This window comes from Larimichthys crocea, chromosome XII (assembly GCF_000972845.2).
Source record: "Larimichthys crocea isolate SSNF chromosome XII, L_crocea_2.0, whole genome shotgun sequence".
NCBI lineage: Eukaryota > Metazoa > Chordata > Actinopteri > Sciaenidae > Larimichthys > Larimichthys crocea.
The window spans coordinates 27,319,245-27,343,561 of NC_040022.1; the positions used below are offsets into that span (position 1 = coordinate 27,319,245).

A 24,317-nucleotide genomic window follows, 5' to 3' on the forward strand; every position below is an offset into this window, starting at 1 on the left:
TAGAGTTGGAGGAAGAGGGGAGGAAAAACTCAGTGAAAAAATAAAACGGATTTCCACTCCCCTGCTCAAATGCCAGCTACAGACATGTTATCCCCTCAAATGTAAGGAAAATTTGAGGTGATCGCAGTGATAACACTGTTGAAGCTGTCTCCTAGATATTTTTGGCTCATACAGGCTGATTGATCGACTACTCCCGCCAACAGCCTCATAGACTCCAATGTTTAAAAAAGGAGCGAAATTTCGGAGAAAGGCAGAAGTAACGTTTTCTTCTCCTTGCTCCTGAGGGCAATTTCTTTCTTCATTATCGACACAAAACGAATAGTAAAACGAGCAGAAGGTCTCATCGTGCCTCAGGTTAAGCCGGTTCAATGATTGGAATTTACGGTTGGGCCAAAAGTCCTTCCTTTTCGAGAGGAGTTCTCAGCATTTTCTCTCAGTCCTAACTGACATTCTAACAGGTGCAGATCAGCTGCTGCTGATTAGGTCCTGGTTGCTTGGCAACCTCAGCCTGCCTGAAGGAGAAGAGGGGGGAGGGGCCACCGAGGCCGAGCGGCAGCCATTTTTAGTAGTCTTTGGCACTTAATTTGAACTTGTCTGTCATAAATGGCAGACCAGAAGAACAGAGCAGCTAGTCGTTAACATGCTAATGATAAATTACCATTAGCCACTAGGAATTAAATACAATGCTAATATTAACATGGAAGGCCAACATGTGTATGTTAATTGCTAGTGCTTCAGCGTTAACAGGCAATGCTAAAATGAGAATGACTAACATGCTAATGCTAACATGCTACATGCTAACATGACAAGGCTAACATGATTAATGGTTAACTGTTAGCCCATCAACGTTAACATGCTAATGGTAACATGCCAATGCTAATGTTTAGCACATCAGCGCTAACATGCTAATGTTAACATGCTAATGCTAACATGCTAATGTTAACTGTTAGCCCATCAGCGCTAACATGCTAATGTTAACATGCGAATGCTAACAGTGCAATGTTAACATGCTAAGGTTAACATGCATGTTAACTGCTAGCCCATCAGCGTTAACATGCTAATGTTAACATGTTAATGTTATCATGCTAATGTTAATTGTTAGCGCATCACCGTTAAAATGCTAATGTTAACATGCTAATGTTAACATGCTAATGCTAACATTATGATAAAACATGGTATGCCAACATGTTAATGTTAACATGCTAAGCTAACATGCCAATGCTAACATGCTAATGTTAACTGTTAGCCCATCAGCGCTAACATGCTAATGGTAACATGCCAATGTTAACTGTTAGCACATCAGCGCTAACATGCTAATGCTAACATGCTAATGCTAACATGCTAATGTTAACTGTTAGCCCATCAGCGCTAACATGCTAAGGTTAACATGCCTAATGTTAAAATGCAAATGGTAACATGCTAATGCAAATCGAATGTTAACATGTTAATGCTAACATGCTAATGTTAACTGCTAGTGCATCAGCGCTAACATGCTAATGCTAAAATGCCAATGGTAACTGCTAGCCCATCAGTGTTAACATGCTAATGTTAACATGCTAATGTTAACATGCCAATGTTAACTGTTAGCCCATCAGCGTTAACATGCTAATGTTAACATGTTAATGTTAATTGTTAGCGCATCACCGTTAAAATGCTAATGTTAACATGCTAATGTTAACATGCTAATGCTAACATAGTAATGATAACATGGTAATGCCAACATGTTAATGTTAACATGCTAAAGCTAACATGCCAATGCTAACATGCTAATGTTAACATGCTAATGGTAACATGCCAATGTTAACTGTTAGCACATCAGCGCTAACATGCTAATGCAACATGCTATGCTAACACATGCTAATGTTAACTGTTAGCCCATCAGTGCTAACATGCTAATGTTAACATGCTAAGGCTAACAATGCTAAGGTAACATGCAATGCCAAATGTAATGTTAACAGGTTAATGCTAACATGCTAATGTTAACTGCTAGTGCATCAGCGCTAAAATGCTAATGCTAAAATGCCAATGGTAACATGCTAATGTTAACATGCTAATGGTAACATGCCAATGTTAACTGTTAGCACATCAGCGCTAACATGCTAATGCTAACATGCTAATGCTAACATGCTAATGTTAACTGTTAGCCCATCAGCGCTAACATGCTAATGTTAACATGCTAATGCTAACATGCTAATGGTAACATGCTAATGCTAAAATGCTAATGTAACAGGTTAATGCTAACTGCTAATGTTAACTGCTAGTGCATCAGCCTAACATGCTAATGCTAAAATGCCAATGGTAACATGCTAATGTAACATGCTAATGTTAACATGCCAATGCTAACTGTTAGCACATCAGGCGAACACCTATGCGCAACTATGCTAATGCGAACATGCTAATGTTTAACATGCTAATGTTAACTGTTAGCCCAGCAGCGCTAACATGCAATGTAAAATGCTAATGTAACATGCTAATGCTACATGCTAATGCTAACTGCTAGTCCACATTGTTAACATGCTAATGCTAACATGTTAACTAGGCTAGCTAAAAATGCTAATGTTAATTGCTAGCACGTAAGCGCCTAGCTGCTCCTGTGTCTAAATAAACATGTAAAAATGACTGTTGTGAGGTGTGCTTTTTGAATACAGACCCCCCAGCAACAGCCCATCGTCACTCGCAAATTTCTTTTCTAGTACGAATTTGCTGAGCAGTGTCAGTAAATAATGCATGGGGACGACGGGGCCAGAGGTCAGCACACTCAAAAATTTCTTTAGAAATTTTTCTAGTGTTTAAACTGCAGCCCATCAATGCTAACATGCTAAGATTAACATGTTAATGCTAACATGCTAATGCTCAACTGCTAGTCCATCATTGTGTAACATGTAATGCAAAATGCTAATGCTAATTGCTAGCACGTAAGCGCTAGCTTGCTCCTGTGTCTAAATAAACATGTTAAAAATGACTGGTGAGGTGTGCTTTTGAATACAGACCCCCAGCAACAGCCCACTCGTCACTCTCAAATGTCTTTTCTAGTACTGAATTTGCCTGAGCAGTGTCAGTAATAATGCATGGGATGACGGGCCAGAGTCACGCACACTCAAAATTTCTTTAGAAATTTTCCTAGTTCATACATGCTGCAGATAAGGTACTGAACACAGTAGAAGGCTAATAAAGCTACTGTCCTTGATGAGTGTGATCTCATCGTTGCATAAAACGTTGTTGACCGCTCTGACTTATACACGGAGACTTTGCCTGACAAGTCGTCGGCATGCTATAAAACTAGAGCCAAACAGGACAAAGAATTCTTACATTTTTCAGTAGCTGAAATCTTTTTGCAAATGTTCTATGACCTTGTTTTATCTCTTTCACCAGTGAGTACTGCCCCGGAAAATTATATTTAATCAGATGGAAATCATCTGAAAGAACACACAGACTCTCAGAAACGAGTTATTCAGTGGGAACAAACTGTAACACCCATGACTTAATGAAGCAGGTGAACTCCATAACCTATGTGAATCTTTTTTATTATTATTTAATATAACCGTATAATGTTGAACATTGTGATATTTCTGTCCCTTATCTGCTCGGGCAATGCGATAAGATCTATTGTCTCCGTTGTTCAGGTCTGACCTTGCAGAAAAAAAAGCAGCGATGTGACTGCAGCGCTGGCACGACTGTGAACTCACCCAGCGGAGATTAGTTTCAAGGAGAGTAGAAGATCATACAAGCAAACACCAGGGCCGGCAAGAGTGTGTGTGTGCTGGTTGTTGCGTGACGGTCACATCAAATGGAGGATACGTGCGCTGCTTTGTCACACTTTCTGTTGATGCTTCTTCTGAAGGTAGCCGAGGCCATCAGGATTAACAGACTTGTTCGTAAGGCGGTGATGTTGTTTGTGGGGGTGCAGATGGACTCGCGGAAAGAGGATGCGGTCTAAGGTGCGGGCTATCTTGGACTATGACTCCCACCCACTCCATAGAGGTGCTGGAAGACTCAGAGCAGCTTCAGTCAGAGACTGCTGGCACCAAATGCTCCACAGAGAGACACAAGAAGTCTTTCCTACCTGCGAGCATCAGTCTCTACAACTCCTCCCTCAAAATAACAGACTAGCTATCGAACCTGCTTGTGCAAAACATAAGTGAAATCTTCCAGGCATGCATACAGCACTTTAAACAATCAGTCTATTCTCTGTACAGTCTTTCAAAGACTAAATCGTTTATAAGGTTTTAGATTTGTGTAGTTCACTGTTACTTCTATTTTACTGTTACTGATTTTATTTAACTGTTATTTAAATACATGTGTATATAGTGTTAAAATGGATATCTTATAATTATGGAAGCCCTAAAGGGTCATGCATACACACATTTTATTCCACCCCTCGATAATGAGACAATTTTCCTCAGTTTTCCCGTGATAACGAGATAATTAATTTGGAATCTCGAGAAAACAAAACGATAGTCTAGTGTATTAAATCATTGCAGGAAACATCATTTAGTGGAGCGATGTCAGAGGAGCAGGAGAATATCGATCACCGCATCTCTCTTCAATCAAGGCCTGACACAGGCTGAAATACACATTAGTGTGCGTCATCTGAGAAGACGGCGAGCGAGGCTTCATCTTTAACGGAGGCGCAATCTAACTGAGCCTGATGTCGTCGTAAATACCCTGAAAATCTGTATTTCAAACTCAGTAACTGTTTGAAATGTTTTGAGACGAAAAAAGAACAAATACAAAATACACTAAAGGTGTCTCCTGCTCCTCTGACACTGCTACACTAAATGATGTTTCCTGCAATGATTTAATACACTAGACTATCGTTTTGTTTTATCGAGATCTCGAAGTAATTATCTCGTTATCACGGGAAAACAGGTGGAATAAAATGTATGCATGCATGACCCTTTAGGGCTTCCGTACAAATGTTTTTTTCTTGCTATTACTATTATCTAACTTATCGTTTGGGAGCTGCTGTAACAAAAACAACTTCCCTGCAGAGATTAATAAAGTATTTCTGATTCTTGTTTTCCTGTTAATAACTATCTGAGGTAACATGTGAGAGATTAAGCTTCCTAATTGTTCTTGCAAGTCCATCCATCACATCCTAATCTCTGGTGCTGTGCCACTTTTTTCCTCACCCAGTAGAGAGGCTGTGAAATGCAGAGAGACTCTGTGGTCCTGCTGGAGCAGCTCTCTCAGGGCGCCCGGGGAACATTTCAGCACCCTGCTGACACCAGACAAGGCGAATGACTTCCTCACTGACTGCACAGCAGAGACAGAGACATGACATAAAGCCTGTGTGCATCGAGGGGAAATGAACAGATATTATATCGTGTGTTTCTCACCGCAATGTCGTCACTCTCAATCATTTCAATGACGCAGGCCACACACAGCAGCAGCCCGCCTCCGTCAGCAGGCCCCAGGCGGCCGCTCCATCTCGGGTCATGCCTGGAGTGGAACTTGTCACAAATAATGTCCACGCTTGTCATTTTTTACACCTGTTGAAACAAATAACACACAAGTACACGCGTGAAACAAACACGTACATTCACTTATCAAACAGATTAGCACGTCAAGAGCTAGCCTAGCCTAGCCTAGCTCGCTAGTTAGCAGCTAACCTAGCCTAGCCCGCTAGTTAGCAGCTAACCTAGCCTAGCCTAGCTCCTCAAAAACAAACTTAACTTGAACTTTACGTTTATTTTTTTAAAGTTTTCTGTAAATATACTCACGTATTGACACATAAAATACGTTTAATTGAATCTAGTTAACAAACAATTGTGCTAAAAAAATAGATGAGAGCTGCAAAGTGCGATTATTTCCCTCGTTTTTTTTAAATCCAAACTTTATTAAACTGTATAGTTAATACAAAAACTAGTGCTAAAAAACATTTCAACATTTTCATATTAAAAGAAAAAAATATATAATAAATAGTTTAAGTATATATATTGTATATATAAAAGTAAAAGTCATGTATATTCAGTAAAAAAATAAATAAAAAAGTAAATAATTATATAGCTAATAATTTGTCCTGAGATGCCCTCAAATGTATTTTTCTAAGAATATTTTTATGTGATGCATTTATTTATTGTTGTTTGTAAAGCTTGAGCTCAACTCAGTCCAAAAAAAAAAAAAAGATAAAGGGGGTTTTGGCAAAATAAGAAAATAATGGCATATTTTCAATTGTTCATTATTCATAGGAGCAAATACAATACTAATGGGGGCAACATTTCAAGCACTGACAACAACAGGATTTACATCACAATAATCCGCCTACATTTCCATTTTTGTGTGTGTGTTTAAGACAAAAATAAACAAATAGATGTTTCATTGGCATTACCACAAAAGAGCAAGAGAACATGCAGTACGGTTTATGTATGAGGACAAAAACAATACTCAGGAGGCAAAGACAGCACCTTGCTCTTAAATATTTGCCGTACATATCACATTTACAGTTTTTCTCCATACATTTCTTCATGGCCAGAACAGCTACTGGTGTTAGATTTCGTCTTATACTTACTCAAACGGTAACCGCATTCATCACACGTCTAAGTGTCTTAAAAGTCTCTAAAGTTCAAGGGTATGCTGATATCACACTTGAGCAAAAGGCGTACACGATTATCTTCGAAAAAATTATACTATCAGCGTCAATTTATCCTCCAAGGAATGTCACTGCTGAATAATATGCTGTGAGTGTATGGTGGGATGCATGAGTTTGTTTTGCAGTATCATTTAGCAGCGAAGGCCACAATTTGGTTATCGCCATGACAACAAAAGCCTCTCTGCAACTGAGCAACTATCTGGTGATAGGAGTGTGGGGGCGAGTATCAGCCACCACCAATGTGTCAATTTATAATCTCTTGCTACTTCTCCTGAAACAGAGTTCACCGCACATCAAAGTAGTGCATGACATGATAAAGTGTAGCTTCAGTGTGTGTGTGTGTGTGTGTTTCTGTGATGATATGTGCACAAGTGTGTGCACAGCAGGCTAATCTCTCATAGTTTCTCACTGTGCAAGCTGCTGTGCTCCAGACAACATATTGGAGGCAAAGTGTACTGTGTTAGGACTGTGTGTGCAGGAAGTGGTCAAAGCCTTGTTTGGCTGACTGAAAAGAGTAGCGGGCCTCTGACGAGACGGTGGAAAATATTTGTTTCTAAATGTCCCCATTTGTGCTTGTACAAGGAGCTAAATCCATCAGCCTCTGAGGTTTATTGGCCCCTGAGAGAGAGAGAGACAGAAAGCCCCTCTCACCACTCAGGTAACAGTCAATGCATTATCTGTCAGCTTTATTTGACAACTATTTCACAATTCTTCAGGGGCCAATAAAGTGCAGAAACAAATGGATTAGGCTTCTGTCCAAGCATAAGTGGAGACTTAACATGCAAGCATTTTTCACATCACTGCTGGGCCTTTGCTTTCCTCCCCATTTGGCTCGATATACTTGAAATACTTCCTGTGTATAACCCCTACCTACCTACCTACCTACACACACACACACACACTCACCCATGTACACCCACATAAAAAAAAAGATCAGATCAAACTGTGATAGATTAACATTCTGTGCTTTTATTCCATCACCTTGTTCCATACAGGCAGCCATCACTGAGGGCGTTGAGCTACCCTAAATATAGCTCTATACCCTTTTCCAGTCACCAGCCCACACTGTCACATCACTCTGCTCGCCATTATTCTAACAAACTGTTTCCAGTGACGACGACATTTACATTGCATGCAGGAACAACAGCATTATTAGGTAGTGGGAATCATGACAAATATGCCCACCACTATAACAAGCCTATATATATATATATATATATACATAACAGCAGCAATGTAGACTGAAAAACATATTACAGCAGTGTGTTTCACTGCTCAGTGACATGCAGTCTATCAACTGTGAATGCAACTCTCACCATATACAGTACATGCAGTCTATCAACTGTGAATGCAACTCTCACCATATACAGTTAAACATTGCATCTTTATATGAGGCAACGCTGCTCATAGTTAAAAATAGAAGTTTTGCTTCTGAGAAATTTTCATGCCATAAAGTGCTGAGAGGGCGGAACGAGGAGCGCGCGCGCGTGCGTGTGTGTATATGCGCGTGCACGCGGGAGAAGCTGCAGCCAGCCCTCTCTGTCGGGTGCGACGTTCAGGTGCGCTTCACCCTCACAGGGGTGCACACTTCTGAGGTCGGTACGATGGATAATGTCTGACCAACGGGCAGCCACTTGTGTGAAAATAAAAGATGTGGAAGCGCCGGTGCAGAGCTGGAGGAAAGGCCGATTAAAGTGAAAGTGTCGACTTGCGGTAAGAAACTAAAAACTTTTTCTAGATGTTTGTAGGTTTCTTTTAAATCTGTTGTACAGAATGCATGCTGCTGTGGACTAATATTAACTTAGACTTGATAGTTTATTGTAGTTTTCCACTACTACTATTTTCTGATATACAGATTTTTTCTCTTTTGAAAGTGTTACAAGTATTCTAAATTAAAGACAAACATCTGTTTTATAGGTTATGTGAATGGCTCTTGATGTTTTATAGCTTGTAGAAACTTTACTAAAAGTTATACCTTTTTTCATGATGAGTTAAGCTGTAGTCTCTCATTAGTAGTATCAGTAGTATGATGACACTTTTATCATTTCTTATTCGATTTTGTTGCATTTTATTGTTTTTATTTTGTTTGTTTTTTACCTATTGTTCTCGTTATTTATTATCTACCCTAAAGCACTTTGGTACACCGAAAGGACTGTTGTAAAGGGCTGTATAAATAAAGTAAATTTACATTTACATTTACATTAATCTGCCATTCTGAAACATTCATTCTACATTTACATTTACATTAATCTGCCATTCTGAAACATTCATTCTATGTTGTTCCTCTACATGACCTTTTATGTTGAATTTATTTTGACTTTTGTGATTACTGTCCACAAATGATCCAACAAGACACACACAACCACAGTGTGACGTAAGAGGATGCCTGAAAGTGGTGCTTCTGCTGTTAATTTACACAAATAGATGTGCTGCGTTACTTCCTGGGGGGATTAGAAATATTTGTCATGAGATGTTTCCATGCATAGTTGAACTTTTGAGCCATGGCATTCGGCTGAATGACAAAAACAGAACGCTTATTTGCATGAAACATAATCTGGTGTGCGCCACAGTAGTGAGATAAAAAAAAAAAAAAAAGACATCACCACAAAGTGAGGTGCTGACATGCAACCAAACCACAAAAAATAGTTCATGAGTCAACATAGTGGGGTTTTTTAGTAACTGAGCTGATGCTGCTCGCATCTGCAATACTAGTAGAGTTTGCATACACTTTTTGCCTGTGTGTTTTGCCTCATCTTCGTGCTGCCTCGAAAAAGGCAAACACTAAAGATAATCTCCTCTCTCAACTGTTCCATCAGCACTTTCCACAACTTATGTAAGACATAATAAACAAACAGGGGAAAATGGTACCAATAACAATGGTTGGGATTACCCCTATACCCCTACACAACCCCTGCCTCGCAACATATAGACAGTGCAGGTACTGTGCACGCAAGGAGGTAGCAGGTACAATGAGAGATGTAGTGTCATTTTGACCAGAGCTCTCATACCCTGTCCTCAACTGGCACCAACTAGGGGAGTATTCGCTTTCATACGAGGACAGTGGACTACTCAGCTCATGAGGACCTGACTTGATAAAGATTAGATTGAACAACACTGAAATTTGAGGCTTTCCTATAGATGGGAAAGTAGTGATGAGTGAGAGAGATGACAGACTTTGAGTATCCCCCTCCTTCAAAGATGAATTTCAGATCTGACTGCTCGGGGCGTGACGTAAATTGAAGCGGCGTGAGAGTCACTCCAAAATGTGAAAAGGGAGAGGAGAGGAACAGGGAATGAGAAGAACGACAGACAAATGAAACAGAGAAAATTTAGAAAATTTATGCTGGAACACATTTTTCTCCTCTCCCCCCCCAAAAAAAGCATGAGACAGATTTCCAGGCACCAAAGTGACTGATTGTAATGATGAAAAGGCAATGGAATTGATAATGAGATATCATTACGGCGGCGGTGGTGATGAGTTTTTATCTTCAAGCTGATGATATGAAAAGATTGATTTATTACGTAGGAAGAGTTTTTGGCTCTTCTACATGAGATTGCTTCTCTTTGGTTAATTAGATAGAAAGAGCGAATGAAACCGGGACACGTAATGGCGGGTAAAAGAAGAACAAAGGGGAGAATGGTAAGAGGCACAAAAATAAATGCTTCATGGCATTTTTCATCTACTGTTTACAGGCATTGTAACTTTTATTCATTTATCCACCCACACAACAGCACCACTCAGTTCAGCCTAGACTCGCCCTTCAAGTCTGCAGAAAATTGCCTTTACTGTAGAAGAAGCCGTGTGACTCTCTATTCTGTTTCCCCCCCCTCCCCTCATCTCTTTTTATTTTCTCACCTCATTCTCCGCTATACACTTCTCCAGGTTTCTAATGAGTTTCACCTTTTCTAACTCTCTCTTGATTCCCCCCAAGTTCTTGTTTTTTTCCGTTTCAAATGTCACTTTTCTCATCCTGTCTTCCCTCTCTGCGGCCCTAAGGTTGTGGGTCCTAATCTTTCCCTCCATGAACTAACCAATCCGTCACACCGCTTACAGTTCCTTCATTCCCTTCAGCTGTTCTCTGTCTTCCTTTTATCCTTCTCTTCTCCTGTTCTATCCTGTCATGTCTGTATCCATGAGGAACCCACCCCAGCGCCGGCGTTCTCTGGGTCCCGTCTCGCCCAAACGAATCTACAGAAACCTGTCCGTCAGACTGAGAGGCGGAGAGTCATCTGTTGCCGGGGAAATAGACACACCCAGACACCTCAGCAAGTCTGCAGATGCTGTAAGATATTTCAGTCTGATTTGAAGTGGGTCAGAGGGTGAGAGGGGGGGTCTGGTCACTAGCTGGGGTGCTTTTTCTAAATTATGAGATCATATTTTGACATTACATGCTGACTCTATGCCACTATGAATTCATTATCCCAGACGAGGCTGCTGCTCTGATTTATGATTTGATTTATGCTCCCTGTATTACTGCCTCGTCCACTGCCTCTTTCTCAGCTTCCCTTCCCTCTATCTCATAAAATAAATCTTTCCTCCGATGAACTCTCTCCTTCTGTCTTCCATTTTCATCCGCCCTCCCCCTATTGGCCCCGCACCCTCGCCCCTGCTCCCCATTAGTACCAAACCCTATGGGAGGCTGTGGAAAATGAGGACACTTTGGCGGTACAAAGTCTGCTGTCCAGAGACCACAACAACGGTGGAGGAGGAGGAGGAGGAGGAGGAGGAGGAGGAAGCATGTGGGAGAGAGGAGAGAAGAAAGAGAAGGACTGGGAGAGAGACAGGGAGAAGGGGGTAAACAGGGTCAGCGAACAGGGCCTGGTCCCCCTGGATGTGGCTGCCCTTACTCACAATTCCCCTCTCCTCCATGTGTTGACAAAAGCAGGAGCCAGACATAACCCTGTTTGTGAGTCTCGTGTTTTAGAATATCACAAATAACATTAAAATTCTGTCTGCAGTGGATGGATTTTTAAAATGCCATTATAATTCAATGCAAATTCAGTAACCTTTCTCCGTTTCTCTCCACTGCTTTTTCTCTCAGTGTGCCGACCAGCAGAGTGGGCACTTAAGCTGGACGCCCTGGTGGCGCTGGCAGGTAAACGGGTGGAGGAGAGGAAGAAGGAGTTATTGAAGAAGACGGCGGTGGGGCCGCAGGCGCAGGCTGATGTCCACCGACACATCCGCCTCTGGAGCCTCAGGCTGCAACTGTACTGCCGGATGAGAGAGAACTTCCTAAACACAGGTCAGTGGTCTGGGGTCATCTTGTGGCATTTCTGGAACCACAGCACGGGACACAAACAAGGTCTGTTTCTTTACTCCATGAAGCCTCTCCATCACTTGTGGCAAAACCACAGCGATCAGATATTCAGTCCAACTCCTTGCTTAAGTTTTACTGATTTCCTGTCTGGACCTAGCTGGCCTCTTGAAAGTCTCCCTCCAGCCGCTTTCAACTCATCCAAAATTCAACAGACTACCTTGTCATCAACCTTTCCAAATTCTCCCATGCCCTCTACTGCCTTCGCCGGCTGCCAGTGGCACCTTGTATCAAATTCAAAACCTTGATGCTGGCTGATATATGCGTACAAAAACACACCCAGAATACAGTGCTCTGTTTCCTCTCCCTGCACCAACCTTCATTGTATCAAACTCTTGTCTCTTTTTTAGAATTATGTGCTGACGTACTCTCTGTACTTACTTTAATTGCTCTGAATAAATGTCTCTCTTAAGCTCTCGTTTCATTTCACTTTCAAGCACCTCCGGTTCTGTTGCCTCACTGTTTCATAATCATCGTGTTATTGCAAGGGCAAAGAGTTTTAGCTAAATGCTCGAAATGTAAAATAGAAATGTGTTTTTTTGTTTATGCCACGACTTAGGTCACAATCTTTAACTGGGCCAGTGATAAGGTTACTGTTGTGATAGTGATATTGTTATAGTTTGCAGGGAAACTTTTTACTGGCTTAAGTCCAGGATCCCACAGAGCTGGTTCAGGATTCAGTGTCACAAGGCAACGCTGAGCTCCAAGGGGAGCTCTAAACACTGGTTCATTGGGTTGAGGGCTAGGAAACGAGATTCTTGCGGAAAAACAAAACTAACTTATTGATCTGTGGTTGTCCACTGAGAGTTGGATCAGCATAAAAAGCTATTTAACATTCACTACACACATGAAATGGAAAGCTCTCATATAAGGGCTATTAGTTTTATAATCACGAAATAATAAAAAACTACATTAGCATAATAAACAGAGTTTTGATGAGATGATTTACAGGGCACACTTTTATTCTCTCTATTCATTTGTAGTTGCATTCTATATCTTTTAATGTCAGAACTAAGCAGAGCTCATTTTGATCATTACTCTGTCTAAATGTTTCATCCAGAGCTCCCAGGGCCTCCCAGTCATGTGTCCATACTGGTAACAAGCACATCCTCTCTGTTTGTGTCGATCAAAGAGCCAGAAGGTGACACCATGGGGCTCATTACCCGCTACAGAGGTAGGTGGTGAATAATGAGACTTTAATATATTATAGATGGAAGGATGGAGGGATGGATAGATCAGTAGAGGGGGGGGATTAATAAAGTAGGAGGTATGATCAAAACACGGACATGATGAATGAATAAAGGCATAATATAATCAAGGTCTCACACAGTTAGGCTGACAGGTATAAAAGCCTTATATTTATGGATCTGGATTGGCCTCTCTATTTATGCTACTTAGTTTTACAGCTGCATAAATGTCATACTTTGCAGCCAAGGGTAGATTAAGCCCAGGTACAGCAAGTTCCCCCGAAACTGTAAACACTCAAATCCTTGGTTCTCCCCTATGGAGGCTTTGATTAAAGCCAGAGAATCATCCGTCAGCGAGATTGTTTCGTGTTCACAGTGGAATGGAGCACCTCAGCCAGCTTCAAACGCATCCTTGGCTCAGCCCAAGTTACAGAGACCAAGAATCCATCTCATAGCATCAATGGACTCACAACAGTAAGTCATGCAGTACCTTTGTACACTCCTACAGACACACACACAGGCAAGAAGCCATCAGATTTTAACTGCAAACACACACATAGGTATAAATTTAAAAGGTGCGAGGGAATGCAATAGCGCACACACATGCAATACACACACATTAGCTCTAAATCTGCACACAGGCTGTATTTATTGCTCCCTAATCATCATCTACAGTGAGGAACCTCTTTCTATACGAGACCAGTTATACCGCTCAACTGCCTTACTTAACCAGATGAATTAATAATGAGAGCGGTATGTAATTTCTTTGTCCCATAATGGATGATTCATAAGGTTAATGCGTGGTGATAATTTGGCGGTCTGGTGCTTTTCCAAATGCAGGGAGTGCATTACTTTGTAAGAGCGAGTGCCTTCAATGTGAAAGGATGGGGTCCGCCTCAGTGCTCCACTCCGACCAGTGCTGCCCCCTCCAGTGAGTATACTGAACTGCGGCTTTTGATGAATGTGGACTTGCATCTTTGAAAGAGCTCCATTCTTTTTTCTCTCTGTCCCTGAGTAATGAAATTACTCGGCTGACGTCAAGCTTGATGTAAAAGAAGTGGAATCCACTCACAACTGGATTATTAAAACGCAGAGAATTAAAGATGCCATTGGGTCTTGGGCCCGTAACTGCTTTAAGTTTGAATTTGGCTTATAATCTTTCTTGCATGCCATCCTCTCTCGCTCTCTCTCTCTGGCTGCGAAACTTGCTATTAACTTCCGATTTATACTGTGCAATGACGACACGGTGTTTTTGAAATGGAGAACAAAGGCAAGAAATATTCATATTAATCCAAATATAAGTCAGAATACAACCCGAGGAGTGATATGAGTCACATTCAGCATGGTGCAATCTCAGTTAGGTAACTTAATTCAATTTGTAAATCCATTTGAACTTAAAAGGATGCATAGTTTCATAAGCTCAGAGTGAACATCAACGTTGAAACTTGCACAGTCGCAGCACACGGCTCTCGCCTCCTAATCACCAAGACAGGGGAGAAGCAACACTCAGGACTCGCCCGCAAATGAGTTCTTGATGACTTCAGTGATTTTCCCTGATTACATGAAAATGAAAACGACGATTCGTTTGTCTCTTTCTTCCTCCGCAGGTTGGAGAGAGTGCATCGGCGTGAAGTCACAGTTCAGAAATCACGAGGGTCTCGTGAGGAAACTGCTGGAAGATGCCAGAGAACCACATTACAGAGGATACTGCATAGGTAATATGAAAAGACATTAACCTTGTTTGTCATTTTGAATTCTCTCGCTTGCTGCTGGAAAACACTGCATCTGTGGCGTACTAAAACATGCATAAGTATTTTCATATTTTTTTATTCTGCAGCCTCGGATCTCTTATTAAAATTGCTTTTATTTTTCAAGTACCATAGACACACAGTTTTGACCTTGTTTTCTGTTGTGCTTAATTAAGAGATGTTCTGCAGTGTTACGAAACATAATGAATTCAGGACATAGAAACATAATTTTTCAGTGCTCAATTTACAGTATTTTACTTCTGCTTTACAGCATGCACTGCTTGCAAAACGTTTCTCGTGCGTGCATATTGAATGTACTTTGGCAGTAAAGTGATTCTTACCCTGTCTGATCCTCCTCTCCTCCACTCCGCAGAGAGCTCTAAGCCCCAGAGTCCCAGCAAGCGTCTGTCTGTGTCTCGAGGCATCAAACAACTGTTCCAGTCCGCCACCAAGTTTGTTCGTCTCCTACAGAGGTAGCGCTCCATCTGTTTTACCTGTCCCACCGTGCCTGAAGGGTATGGGGATTACAGCGGTGTAGCCTACAAAGCCTAAGTCCAAACTTGTATCTGTCACGCTTATTGAAAAAGAACAGTGGTCACATTAAAAGCTGCTGTAGCCTTTTTTTTTTTTTAATGGGATGATATTTGGAATCACTGAACTGTGACAAGCAGCATGTGACTGCTCAACGCCTCATGCTCACACTTACCACTGATGGATAAACCAGTGTAACTGCACGGAGACGCAGCATTGCTTTAAAAAAGTGGTTTGAATGTTTGAATGTACACACAAACATCATTTGCATAACCTGCAATAATAACTTGACATTGATAACAGCACGACCAAGAAATGAATATATATTTTAAAAGTTTACTACTGGTCTGTAAAAATGTCTCTGCTTTTAGTTCACTTGAAGGATTTTAGGCTGTTTTCGAGGTTGAGGAAATTCTCTGATCTCTGTCTTATGGGACAGTTTCGTATCAAATATTAATTGCGATCAAAACCACAAGTTTTAAGGTCGAGACTGAAAGTGAAAGTAGTCTGACAGCGAGCAGAGCGGAGCTGAAATAATCTTTCCATACGATTTCAGCACGTTCTCTTCATTTTCATCTGTCTCATGCTGATCTCGTTAGGGGCGTGTACTTGGCTACTGTGTTCTACCACAAGGAAAACATCCTGGTGACGGCTGAAGATCAAATCCCACTGGTGGAGATCCAGTGCTGCTCCACCTCCATCATCCACGACTTCCTTTGGTTTGCCAAGGTCAGTCGGATGCATGCGACTCACTGACATAAACACTGTTGTGAATGACTTGGGACTGGAAAACTGATTGTATTTATTTTTCTTCTAGTTGTCCTGTGCATGGCAGCAAGTGCCCTGGCTGCAGCAGGCCCTTTCCTCTGCTCATTCATCGTCCTCCTCCCTCCTTCAGAACAGGCACAACATTTTAAGAGCTGTCTCCCAGCTGCAGGTAGGAAGTTAAGCCGCTTACCCTGCATGATAAGAAGCATCAAAATGGGTTAATTGCTATTTTAATTACCTCTTACTCCTCCTACTTTCCTTACTGGAACCTCGCTTTCCTATCTCAAGCAACATACCTGTTCCCCCAGAACCTGATTTCACTGCATTAATCCCAAATATCCTCATATTTATTCAACCTCTCCACCTTCGTCTGCCTTCAGTCTTCTCTGGGAACAATGGACCTGGGCCAGGTGTACTACGAGCCTCTGAAAGACCGGCAGGGCAACGTATTACTAGTGACTCTGAAGGAGTTCCCAAACCCACCCAGGTGATAAAGAGTCTTTTGTTACGTTCTGTTAATCCTTGTCAGACATATTTTCTTTCGCTCCCGTGAAGTGCGCGCGGCATCAAAAGGAGGTTTAACCTCTGTCTTCCATTTGAAGGACAATCGGCTGCTCACAGTCATGTCACAGACATTTTCACTGTGAAACAAACATTTTGTCAGAGTCTACCAGATTGAATTTTCAATCCATCTGCTAGATTTTATCAAGCGTCCAATTCAGAATTGAGCACAAGGGAGATAATAACCTAATCAGGCATTAAGCTCGGCTTATTTAGCACAAATGCTGAATGATGGTTCGGTTTGTCCAGGCTGTCTGTTTGTTGTTGCACTTATTCTGTCTTGTGTTCTACTAATAAACTGTATTCAAACTGAATATTTCATTGGTACCCTAATTTCTCTGCACTGCTTCAAGCCCTCCTGACCCGTCGCTTCATTGGATGCCCCTGGCCCGTCTGGAAAAGAACCGTAGCAGAACTCCTCTGCTTCCTGAGCCCACTGCCATGGACATGCTCTATGAGCAGCTCAAGGTGAGCCTGGGTTTGTGTTTGTGTCAAAACGAAAAGTCTGCGAGCAGCAGCAGCAACGTGCGGCAGAATGTATTTAGCATTGAGTGCATGATTGAGTGTATTGACTTTCCTGACTTGATTATTGAGGCTTGTCTCTTCTGTGCAACTCAAATAACGCAATGGAATTAATTTAGCATGCCTTAACCAAATGAGCTAACCAAATAAAGATAATAAATTATACACAGCGAATTAAAAGGCATCCAAACATTACATACCTATTAACATATTTTAAAATCCCCAACGTCGCTGTCTCTCTCTGTCCCCCAGGAGAAACTATCCTTCCACAGGCACAGCATTCAGTGGGCCCAGCCGGGTTTGTACGTGGGCATCCTGAAACTGTGCAGCTCAGTAGAACAGATTAGAGTCCTGGTGCCCCAGAGGCTGCCCAATCTGCTGTGCCACACACGGGTTCGACACAATCCCCACGTTTCCAGGTAACGTAGCTCAACAACGATTTCATACTATGTTGTCTCTGAGCATTTTCCAAACCACACCTGCCACTTTCTGGGCAAAACCCAAATGCTTTAAAAAAAAAAAAGCATTTCAAATGTGGTGGTTCCTGGCATTAGAAAGGATGCTGTTCGGCAGCCAAATCTCAGCTCTTGGATGTTGGACTTTTCCTCCACTGGCAGGGTGGCAGTGCCTGCTTTCAACTTACATTAATCAAAAAGCACAACACGCTCTGGATGAACATAAAGTATATGCAATTACTAGTTAATGGGCCACAATACAGAAAGGTTTTTGTACCATTACTCTGCTCTCTACTCATTATTCATTTCACAGCATTGTTTTGTTAACTGCTTTGTCGTTGTGTGGCAGAGAGGAATGGGCATGGCTTCAGAGTCACAATTACAGTGCAACCGCCGGCAGTGCTCAGAACCTGTTGAGCGAGGACGAGAGCTTGATGGAGAGCAGCGGGCTGGTGGAGTTGGTCAGGTCTCTGAGAGCAGCAATCACGCATCTCCTGACAAAGCTCAACATCCCCCTCTACAGGGTAAAACTGTTTCCTAAACAGCCACAAGAATTGTTCCCGAGAAAGGAGCCGGCATGATGAAAGTCACTTCAGCTTCATGTAGCCTTTAACAGATTTTTGGGACATTTTGTGTCCGTGACAGGCGTACCAGTACGGTGTGTACACCCACGAGCTGCTGCAGTTTGGAGACAAGCTGTCCATACTGCTGCTGCTGCCTCCCAGCGAGGACTTCAGCTCCAGCTACTGGCCTCTGGTGGGGACCAAGGAGCCTGGGCTCACCATGCCCCTGCAGATCTTTGAACTGGGTAGGGTGGACACGTTCATCAAACTGGGACTGCTGTGAACCTTGAGGTTAAGATAAAATGACCTGGTGGGGTATACTTTTACCAAGGTGTCCTGGAGACCCTTTTAAGTTAGGAAAAACAGCATCGTCACATAAGAAATGGTTTCATCTCTTATCTTCAGAAGAAACTGAAGGACAGAATTTTAAATAACCATCGAAAAACACACTTCAACCCTCTTCAAAGTATAATAATATGCTTAAAACACCCTGAGGTGCAGTATCTGATCTTTTGGTTTTTTAAAGATGGTTCACTTTTATTGTTTTTTTCTTATCTAATTAGTCCTTTGGTCCTGCTCTTAATCCGCACTTGTTTCGACTCTAATTTAAATCATCTTTCCCGTTGAACCCTCTTAAGTAATTCCCACACTAGAGGTTTGATAGAGTGTGATAATATAATGAGGCTTTTTCTCTCTGTTTTGACGGATTTGTCTTTCCTCTTAACTCCGGCTCATCAACAGTTCACTTCTGGACATATGAACGGGACTTCCTGTCCCAGTACTGCCAGGCCTGGGTGAGGCTGGAGCTGGACACTCATCTGGCCCAGCAGGCTCTGCGGGAGGCGTTGGACACCAAGGAGGTGCAGGAAGCCAAAGAGCGCCTGAATCACATCACTGAGCTTTCCCATGTAAGATCATAAGAGCAAAGAGATGAAAGAAAGCTGAATACTTTAAAGTGTGACAGTCGATGCTGCTGCTGCAGCAAAATCTCCGTCCAAGTTGTCCCAAAGCTTAAAAATGTTGTTAGCTTTTCTTTTTAAACCTCTCTTCCTCTGTGATTCATACGCCTTTAATGAGAGAAATGAATAAGAAATAAAGGCTTTTACTTGGAGTCACGCATCAGTGTGTATGATTAAGTGTAGAAAAGAGATGACTAAATGTGATTTTGGTTTTACTCATTTACAGTTTGACATTTATTTCCCCATTCCTTCAGCGTCTGGACGTGGTGTGGAGGGATGCCCGCTGGATTATGGACTGTCTGCAGTGCGTTCGGTCCAAACAGTGGGTGGGGGCAGTGCCTCTGGGTCTGGTGATGGGAGGAGACCCGCCGGCACGTCCTGATGGTGAGGAGGAGGAGGAGAGTTTGACTGCCAGACTGACATGGCCCCATCGGATACAAGCGCAGAGACAAGCCATCACAGGTAGAATAATGATGTGAACACAGATCAGATTATATTCTTGTACCATTTACAGAATGGTAAAGTCAAGTTAATAAAATTCTTCTTCTATGATAATATTCACCATGTTCACCAATTACAATAACTTGGTTCAACTTCAGTGCCGTTTTAATAACATTTGAACTTATTTCTGTCCTCCATTTCTCTTACAGACTGTTTAATCAGCTCGACTCCACCAAATGTCGTCACCGCTGAGGTCTCCGCTCAAGGAGGAATCATGACTGTCCCCGAAGAGGCCGTACTGGTGTTGGCGGAAGGTGTCGCAAAGGGAGGATACCCTGTAGACATTGCCGCTCAGTCGACCGTAGACTTGACAAGCATTGGCCAGTCAGAATTAGAATGTGCAACAGCTTTAATTGAATCTGGTCTAGAGCCTGCTGCTGTTGCACAAATGGAAATTGGTTACACAGTTTTGGACGCCCAGGAGTCCTACAGCGAGGAACAGGACTTTCCTTCCAGCATCACTGAGGTAATCAGGCCAATGGAGATGGCAGAGTTGGTGGACATCCTTCCCACACTGAGTCTTATTGAAGAGGAGACCCCCAGTGGACCGTCCACACCATCAGTAATGGATATGTTGGAGAGCTTTGGACTGGGGATTGGTGAAAACACCACCTTCTTCCACCTGGGGAATTCAAACTTGACCAATGGAGCCAGGGTTATGTCAGAGCCCAGCTCGCACTATGACAACAGCAGCAGCAGTTTGAGAGAGGCGCGCTGTGATAATGCTGCGTTACAAGAACCAGACATGTCTGCCTCTCATGCCACGGTGAACGCCACCGGTGGTGATGCGCCTGCTTTCTGGGACTTTTCCCCAGAGGATACAGAGGCTCAGCAGGCTCCCAGCAAGGGAGCGTTATTTCCAGTGAGAAACCAAGTGGAGTGGGACAGACCCTCTAACAGTTCATCCTGATATCGACTCAAGCACCAGCCTACTTTGAACTCATTTAAAACCAGACAGCAGGCTGCAGCACAGACAGAAAACTCAAGTTTTTTGTCTTGGAAATAACATTTCCTAAAATCTCTGTCTGTCTATCAGTGTCCACCTGCGTAGTTAATATGAACTGTTATGCAGGATAATTGTTACATCTAGTCTAATGGTGGATGTGGGATATGAAAAGAAAACACCGTAACCTGTCATTTGCACATTTATGGGCCTGTAGTTTATCTTTTTTTAACATTAAAGGGATAGTTCAGGTATTTTGAAGCGGGGTTGTATGAGGTCAGTGTGCCTCCAGGTTGCAGACGGGGGATCCCGGCACAGAAGCAGAGCTATGCATTGCGTCGGACTGGGTCAGCAGAAAAACGGATTTTAGCCACATAAAGAAGGTGCACCTCAAAGAAATCAATATCCAATTAAGTGCACGCTATAATAAAAATATTTTCAGCATTTTACCTAGCCTCATTCATTGGCACTAACCATACAACTTCTGTATTCTTAAGCATAAATCATGCACTATGTTATACTGCAGATCAGCTGTTTGGGTCAGAAAGTTGCGAGATGAGACTGAAATCAAACTTCACTTTTTAAAACAGATTTTTCTGCTGATCCCGTACGCAGTGCATCGCAGTCTGCTTTTCTAAATTATGCGCTGACTAAATACTTGAACTCTCCCCGTAAGTCTGTTAGAGCTTCATGTAGAAAAGCTAAGATAAACAGTAGTAGTAGTTCTTCTGACTTGAAAACTCATCACTCACTACAGCACAAAGAAACATTGCTACTTGTTGGAGGTGACAAACAAGCTCATTAAATGCAGAGAGCTGAGTAAAATACAAGTGTTCGCTTTGCAGTCTATGAGAAGTTGTTATATACTGTATGTGTAATTGAATAGTTGTGGTTCTTTTTGGTTTACCCATGTGCACTTTTAGCATCCCATAACAAAACAGTAGTAAGATTTATAATCCTGTTGACTGTATTTACTGTTGTCACTCCGACCAGTTTGCTGATAATTCTGGTATCAAGGCTCCACCTAAGAGAGAAGAAACCATCACAACAAAGGACTAAAGACATAATGTTGGTGCTGCAAGAAACTTATGTCAACAGTTCTTTGTTATTCATGTCCTTCAGTTGATTCCACAAAAGATCCCTCACTACAAAGACCTATTCAAAAGCAGCTTTTCAGAAAAAGGCTGCAGTTATTCGCCTTGCAATTCTCTGTTCAGTGGCAGACGCAGTAGAAAAATGGTTTCTGGGTTTCAGTTTGTTAAAGAACATACATCATGTCATTTTCTTTTTTTCTCTCTCTTGCATTGTTGCTTCTGTATTCACTGTGTCTTTACCTCGTCTTGCATAGCAACCAGAGATTGAGCTACAGCTAAAGAAACATGCAGACTTGGTAAATGTTTTGTGACTAACCAGAGAAAGAGAAAAGGAACTGTGGGAGAAAGATTTACCACAGACTGTGGAGAAGCAGGTGGTTTTCCTGGTGTATAGTTTCTTTACAAAAGAGCTGCGAAGTGAAGCGATGTACTCCAGACAGACTGAAAATATGTTGAATTGTTGAATAGAGGGGAAAAGCTTTTTTCTTGCAGCTCAGTGCCTTTCAGCTACAGACAATACATGACTGTTTTTTAATTAACTTTGGATTTCATGTTGCCATCGTTCATATTATAAGGGAAGTATTATCTCTAGTTTTATATCTGGTAACATAAACACACAAGTGGGTTAACTTATAACATTTCAGCATGAACATTTTGAGAAGGCCATTATGTATTTGACTGTTAAGTGGGCTGAAACTGACCCAACTAATGTTATTAAAAATCCCATTACATATTGCCTGTAAGGCTTTCACATTCTGCGTTTCATTTTCTGAGGTGGTTTGCATTTCATGCACTTCTTCTGCTTGTTGTGTAAAAATAAGCACAACACCCACGCACACTCTAACGAGTCTTTGCACTTATTGTATCTAATTAAACCTCTTCTCAGGGCTGTGTGGGTGTGTACAGACAGCGCTTAATTGACATCCTCTCACTCTTTAGACGCAGTTGTTAAAGACAACTTTCACATTTTTCATTCTTATTGCTACTTGACCTCGTGTAAATCCACCATAGCTCAGTGCAATTTAAAGTAGAGTCCAATCAAGCACAATGACTGAAAACACCAGTGTGGCGCGCAAGGCTTTCAAGACATGTAATTACACTGGTTATTAATGAAGTATACACACAGCAGAGGTTCACTGGAGATCACTAGAGTGAATTGCCACATCAATTACATCTCATCCAAACATGGGGGCATCTCTCTCTGAGAGTTTTCTCCACTCTCCCCAGAGTGGATGTACTTTGTTAACATTTGTGTGATTAAAGGGGTACTAATGAGAAATAATTTCTAATTAACTTACTGCCGACTCTGCCCAACATCGAATAGTCACTGATTAGGAGATCAAAGTAGAACATTACTCATTTATTCCTGTTAATTTAAGAACAAATTGATAAGGAAATTGTACCATTTCCATTTTATTATTACTAGTGCCACCGATTATTATGGAATTTTCTGTCATTAGGTTACACATGGTCACGTGTGGGCCTTGAGGTCCTCGGCAGTATTAATTGTTTGTCTTTGACTAGGTACCACCAGACCTGTTGCTGCCTTCCTAGACATAATAGATAGTTTGCCGTTGCCGTTCCAATCTGCATAAACAGACATCTGTGTCTCCAGACTAGAACATGCTGACAATAACACCTCCATGGGTAAAAACATTCTCTTTGACTAATTCTGGGGCGTGTAGTATTTGTGGTGTTATCTTTGGGTTTAAAGTTTATCCACCATCACGAGTTCGTCAGAATGTGAGACCGACTCAGGCACTTCTGATGAACTTTGAGAGTGTCTCTAATTCTTCTTGGCCAAGCGTCAATAAATAATACAGCATAAGACATCAGAGGCTCCTGAACACTTTCTTCCTTCCTGACCTGACCATTGACCTTTGACTTCAGCAATTTCTCCACAACACTGATAAGTGTGCCAATGTTTCCTTATGGTGAAATAAAAAGTTTTCTGATAGAACAACCAGCATAGTTCAGTGGAGTCACTTTGATCATATGTAAAGTTGAACTATGGCTGGTCAATCTCCACAGCTGATAGTGGGAGGACATACAATGAACTTGTTAACAATAAAAAATATCCAGCAGCAATCTTAAAGGCAGCTGATTACTGGGAGCACTTAGGGGTTCGGTGCCTTGCTCAAGGGCACCTCTTCAGCTGCCAGTCCACCTTCCATAGTTTGGAAGCTGCCCCATCAATATTTATTTATACGTTGTTGTTGTTTTTTTGCTAACCTAAATTAATTTCTGACTGTTTCAGCTTGGTCAGTTAATTTTAAGTATTAAAAAAAATAAAATACTTGTGCGACTTGTGTGCTGCAGTTCTTCCCCGTGGCCACTAAAGGAGTCTCCCCTCCATTAGCACTGATCCCTTTACAGTAAAAGTGTCTATAAATCTTTATGATACAGTCAAAACACCACAGACTGTAAAGTATCAAAGTAGATGCATCAATATTAGATACAAATCTATTGTTTTTATTTCAATAAAAGTAAATAAAGTGCCCCCCAGTGGTCACAACGCGGAATTACACCATTCATATTTGTGAATAACTCATTATTCTTTAAATTAACAGCGGTAATA

General features: G+C 41.8%; 2 protein-coding genes across 6 annotated transcripts in view; one reads left to right on the forward strand and one right to left on the reverse strand.

Moving 5' to 3' along the window:
- Positions 1-5,826, reverse strand: part of mei1 (meiotic double-stranded break formation protein 1) — a 51,694-nt gene extending 45,868 nt beyond the window's left edge. For all 5 annotated transcript variants that reach the window (XM_027285376.1, XM_027285375.1, XM_027285374.1 and 2 more), the window contains exons 1-3: positions 5,724-5,826; positions 5,340-5,492; positions 5,133-5,256 (exon numbers count right to left, since the gene is read on the reverse strand). In XM_027285376.1, coding sequence (XP_027141177.1) covers positions 5,133-5,256; positions 5,340-5,483 — 268 coding nt within the window. In that variant the 5' untranslated portion in view covers positions 5,484-5,492; positions 5,724-5,826. The remainder of the gene's footprint in view (positions 1-5,132; positions 5,257-5,339; positions 5,493-5,723) is intronic.
- A 2,285-nt stretch (positions 5,827-8,111) lies between these two features.
- Positions 8,112-22,490, forward strand: LOC104932716 (ankyrin repeat and fibronectin type-III domain-containing protein 1). Its single transcript, XM_019278279.2, has 19 exons — positions 8,112-8,305; positions 10,476-10,875; positions 11,214-11,499; positions 11,635-11,835; positions 12,968-13,081; positions 13,471-13,568; positions 13,935-14,025; positions 14,702-14,809; positions 15,216-15,315; positions 15,973-16,102; positions 16,191-16,310; positions 16,522-16,628; positions 17,056-17,170; positions 17,477-17,643; positions 18,029-18,203; positions 18,325-18,487; positions 18,984-19,150; positions 19,456-19,663; positions 19,852-22,490. The coding sequence occupies exons 2-19, from the start codon at positions 10,714-10,716 to the stop codon at positions 20,610-20,612; spliced, it is 3,273 nt and encodes a 1,090-aa protein (XP_019133824.2). The 5' UTR covers positions 8,112-8,305; positions 10,476-10,713; the 3' UTR covers positions 20,613-22,490.
- Positions 22,491-24,317: the final 1,827 nt, after the last annotated feature.

Coding starts and splice junctions, on each gene's coding strand:
- LOC104932716 (XM_019278279.2), top strand. CDS start 10,714: ATGTCTGTATCCATGAGGAACCCACCCCAGCGCCGGCGTTCTCTGGGT. Junction 11,836..12,967: donor AGAGAACTTCCTAAACACAG/GTCAGTGGTCTG, acceptor TGTTTCATCCAG/AGCTCCCAGGGCCTCCCAGT. Junction 15,316..15,972: donor TTTGTTCGTCTCCTACAGAG/GTAGCGCTCCAT, acceptor TGATCTCGTTAG/GGGCGTGTACTTGGCTACTG.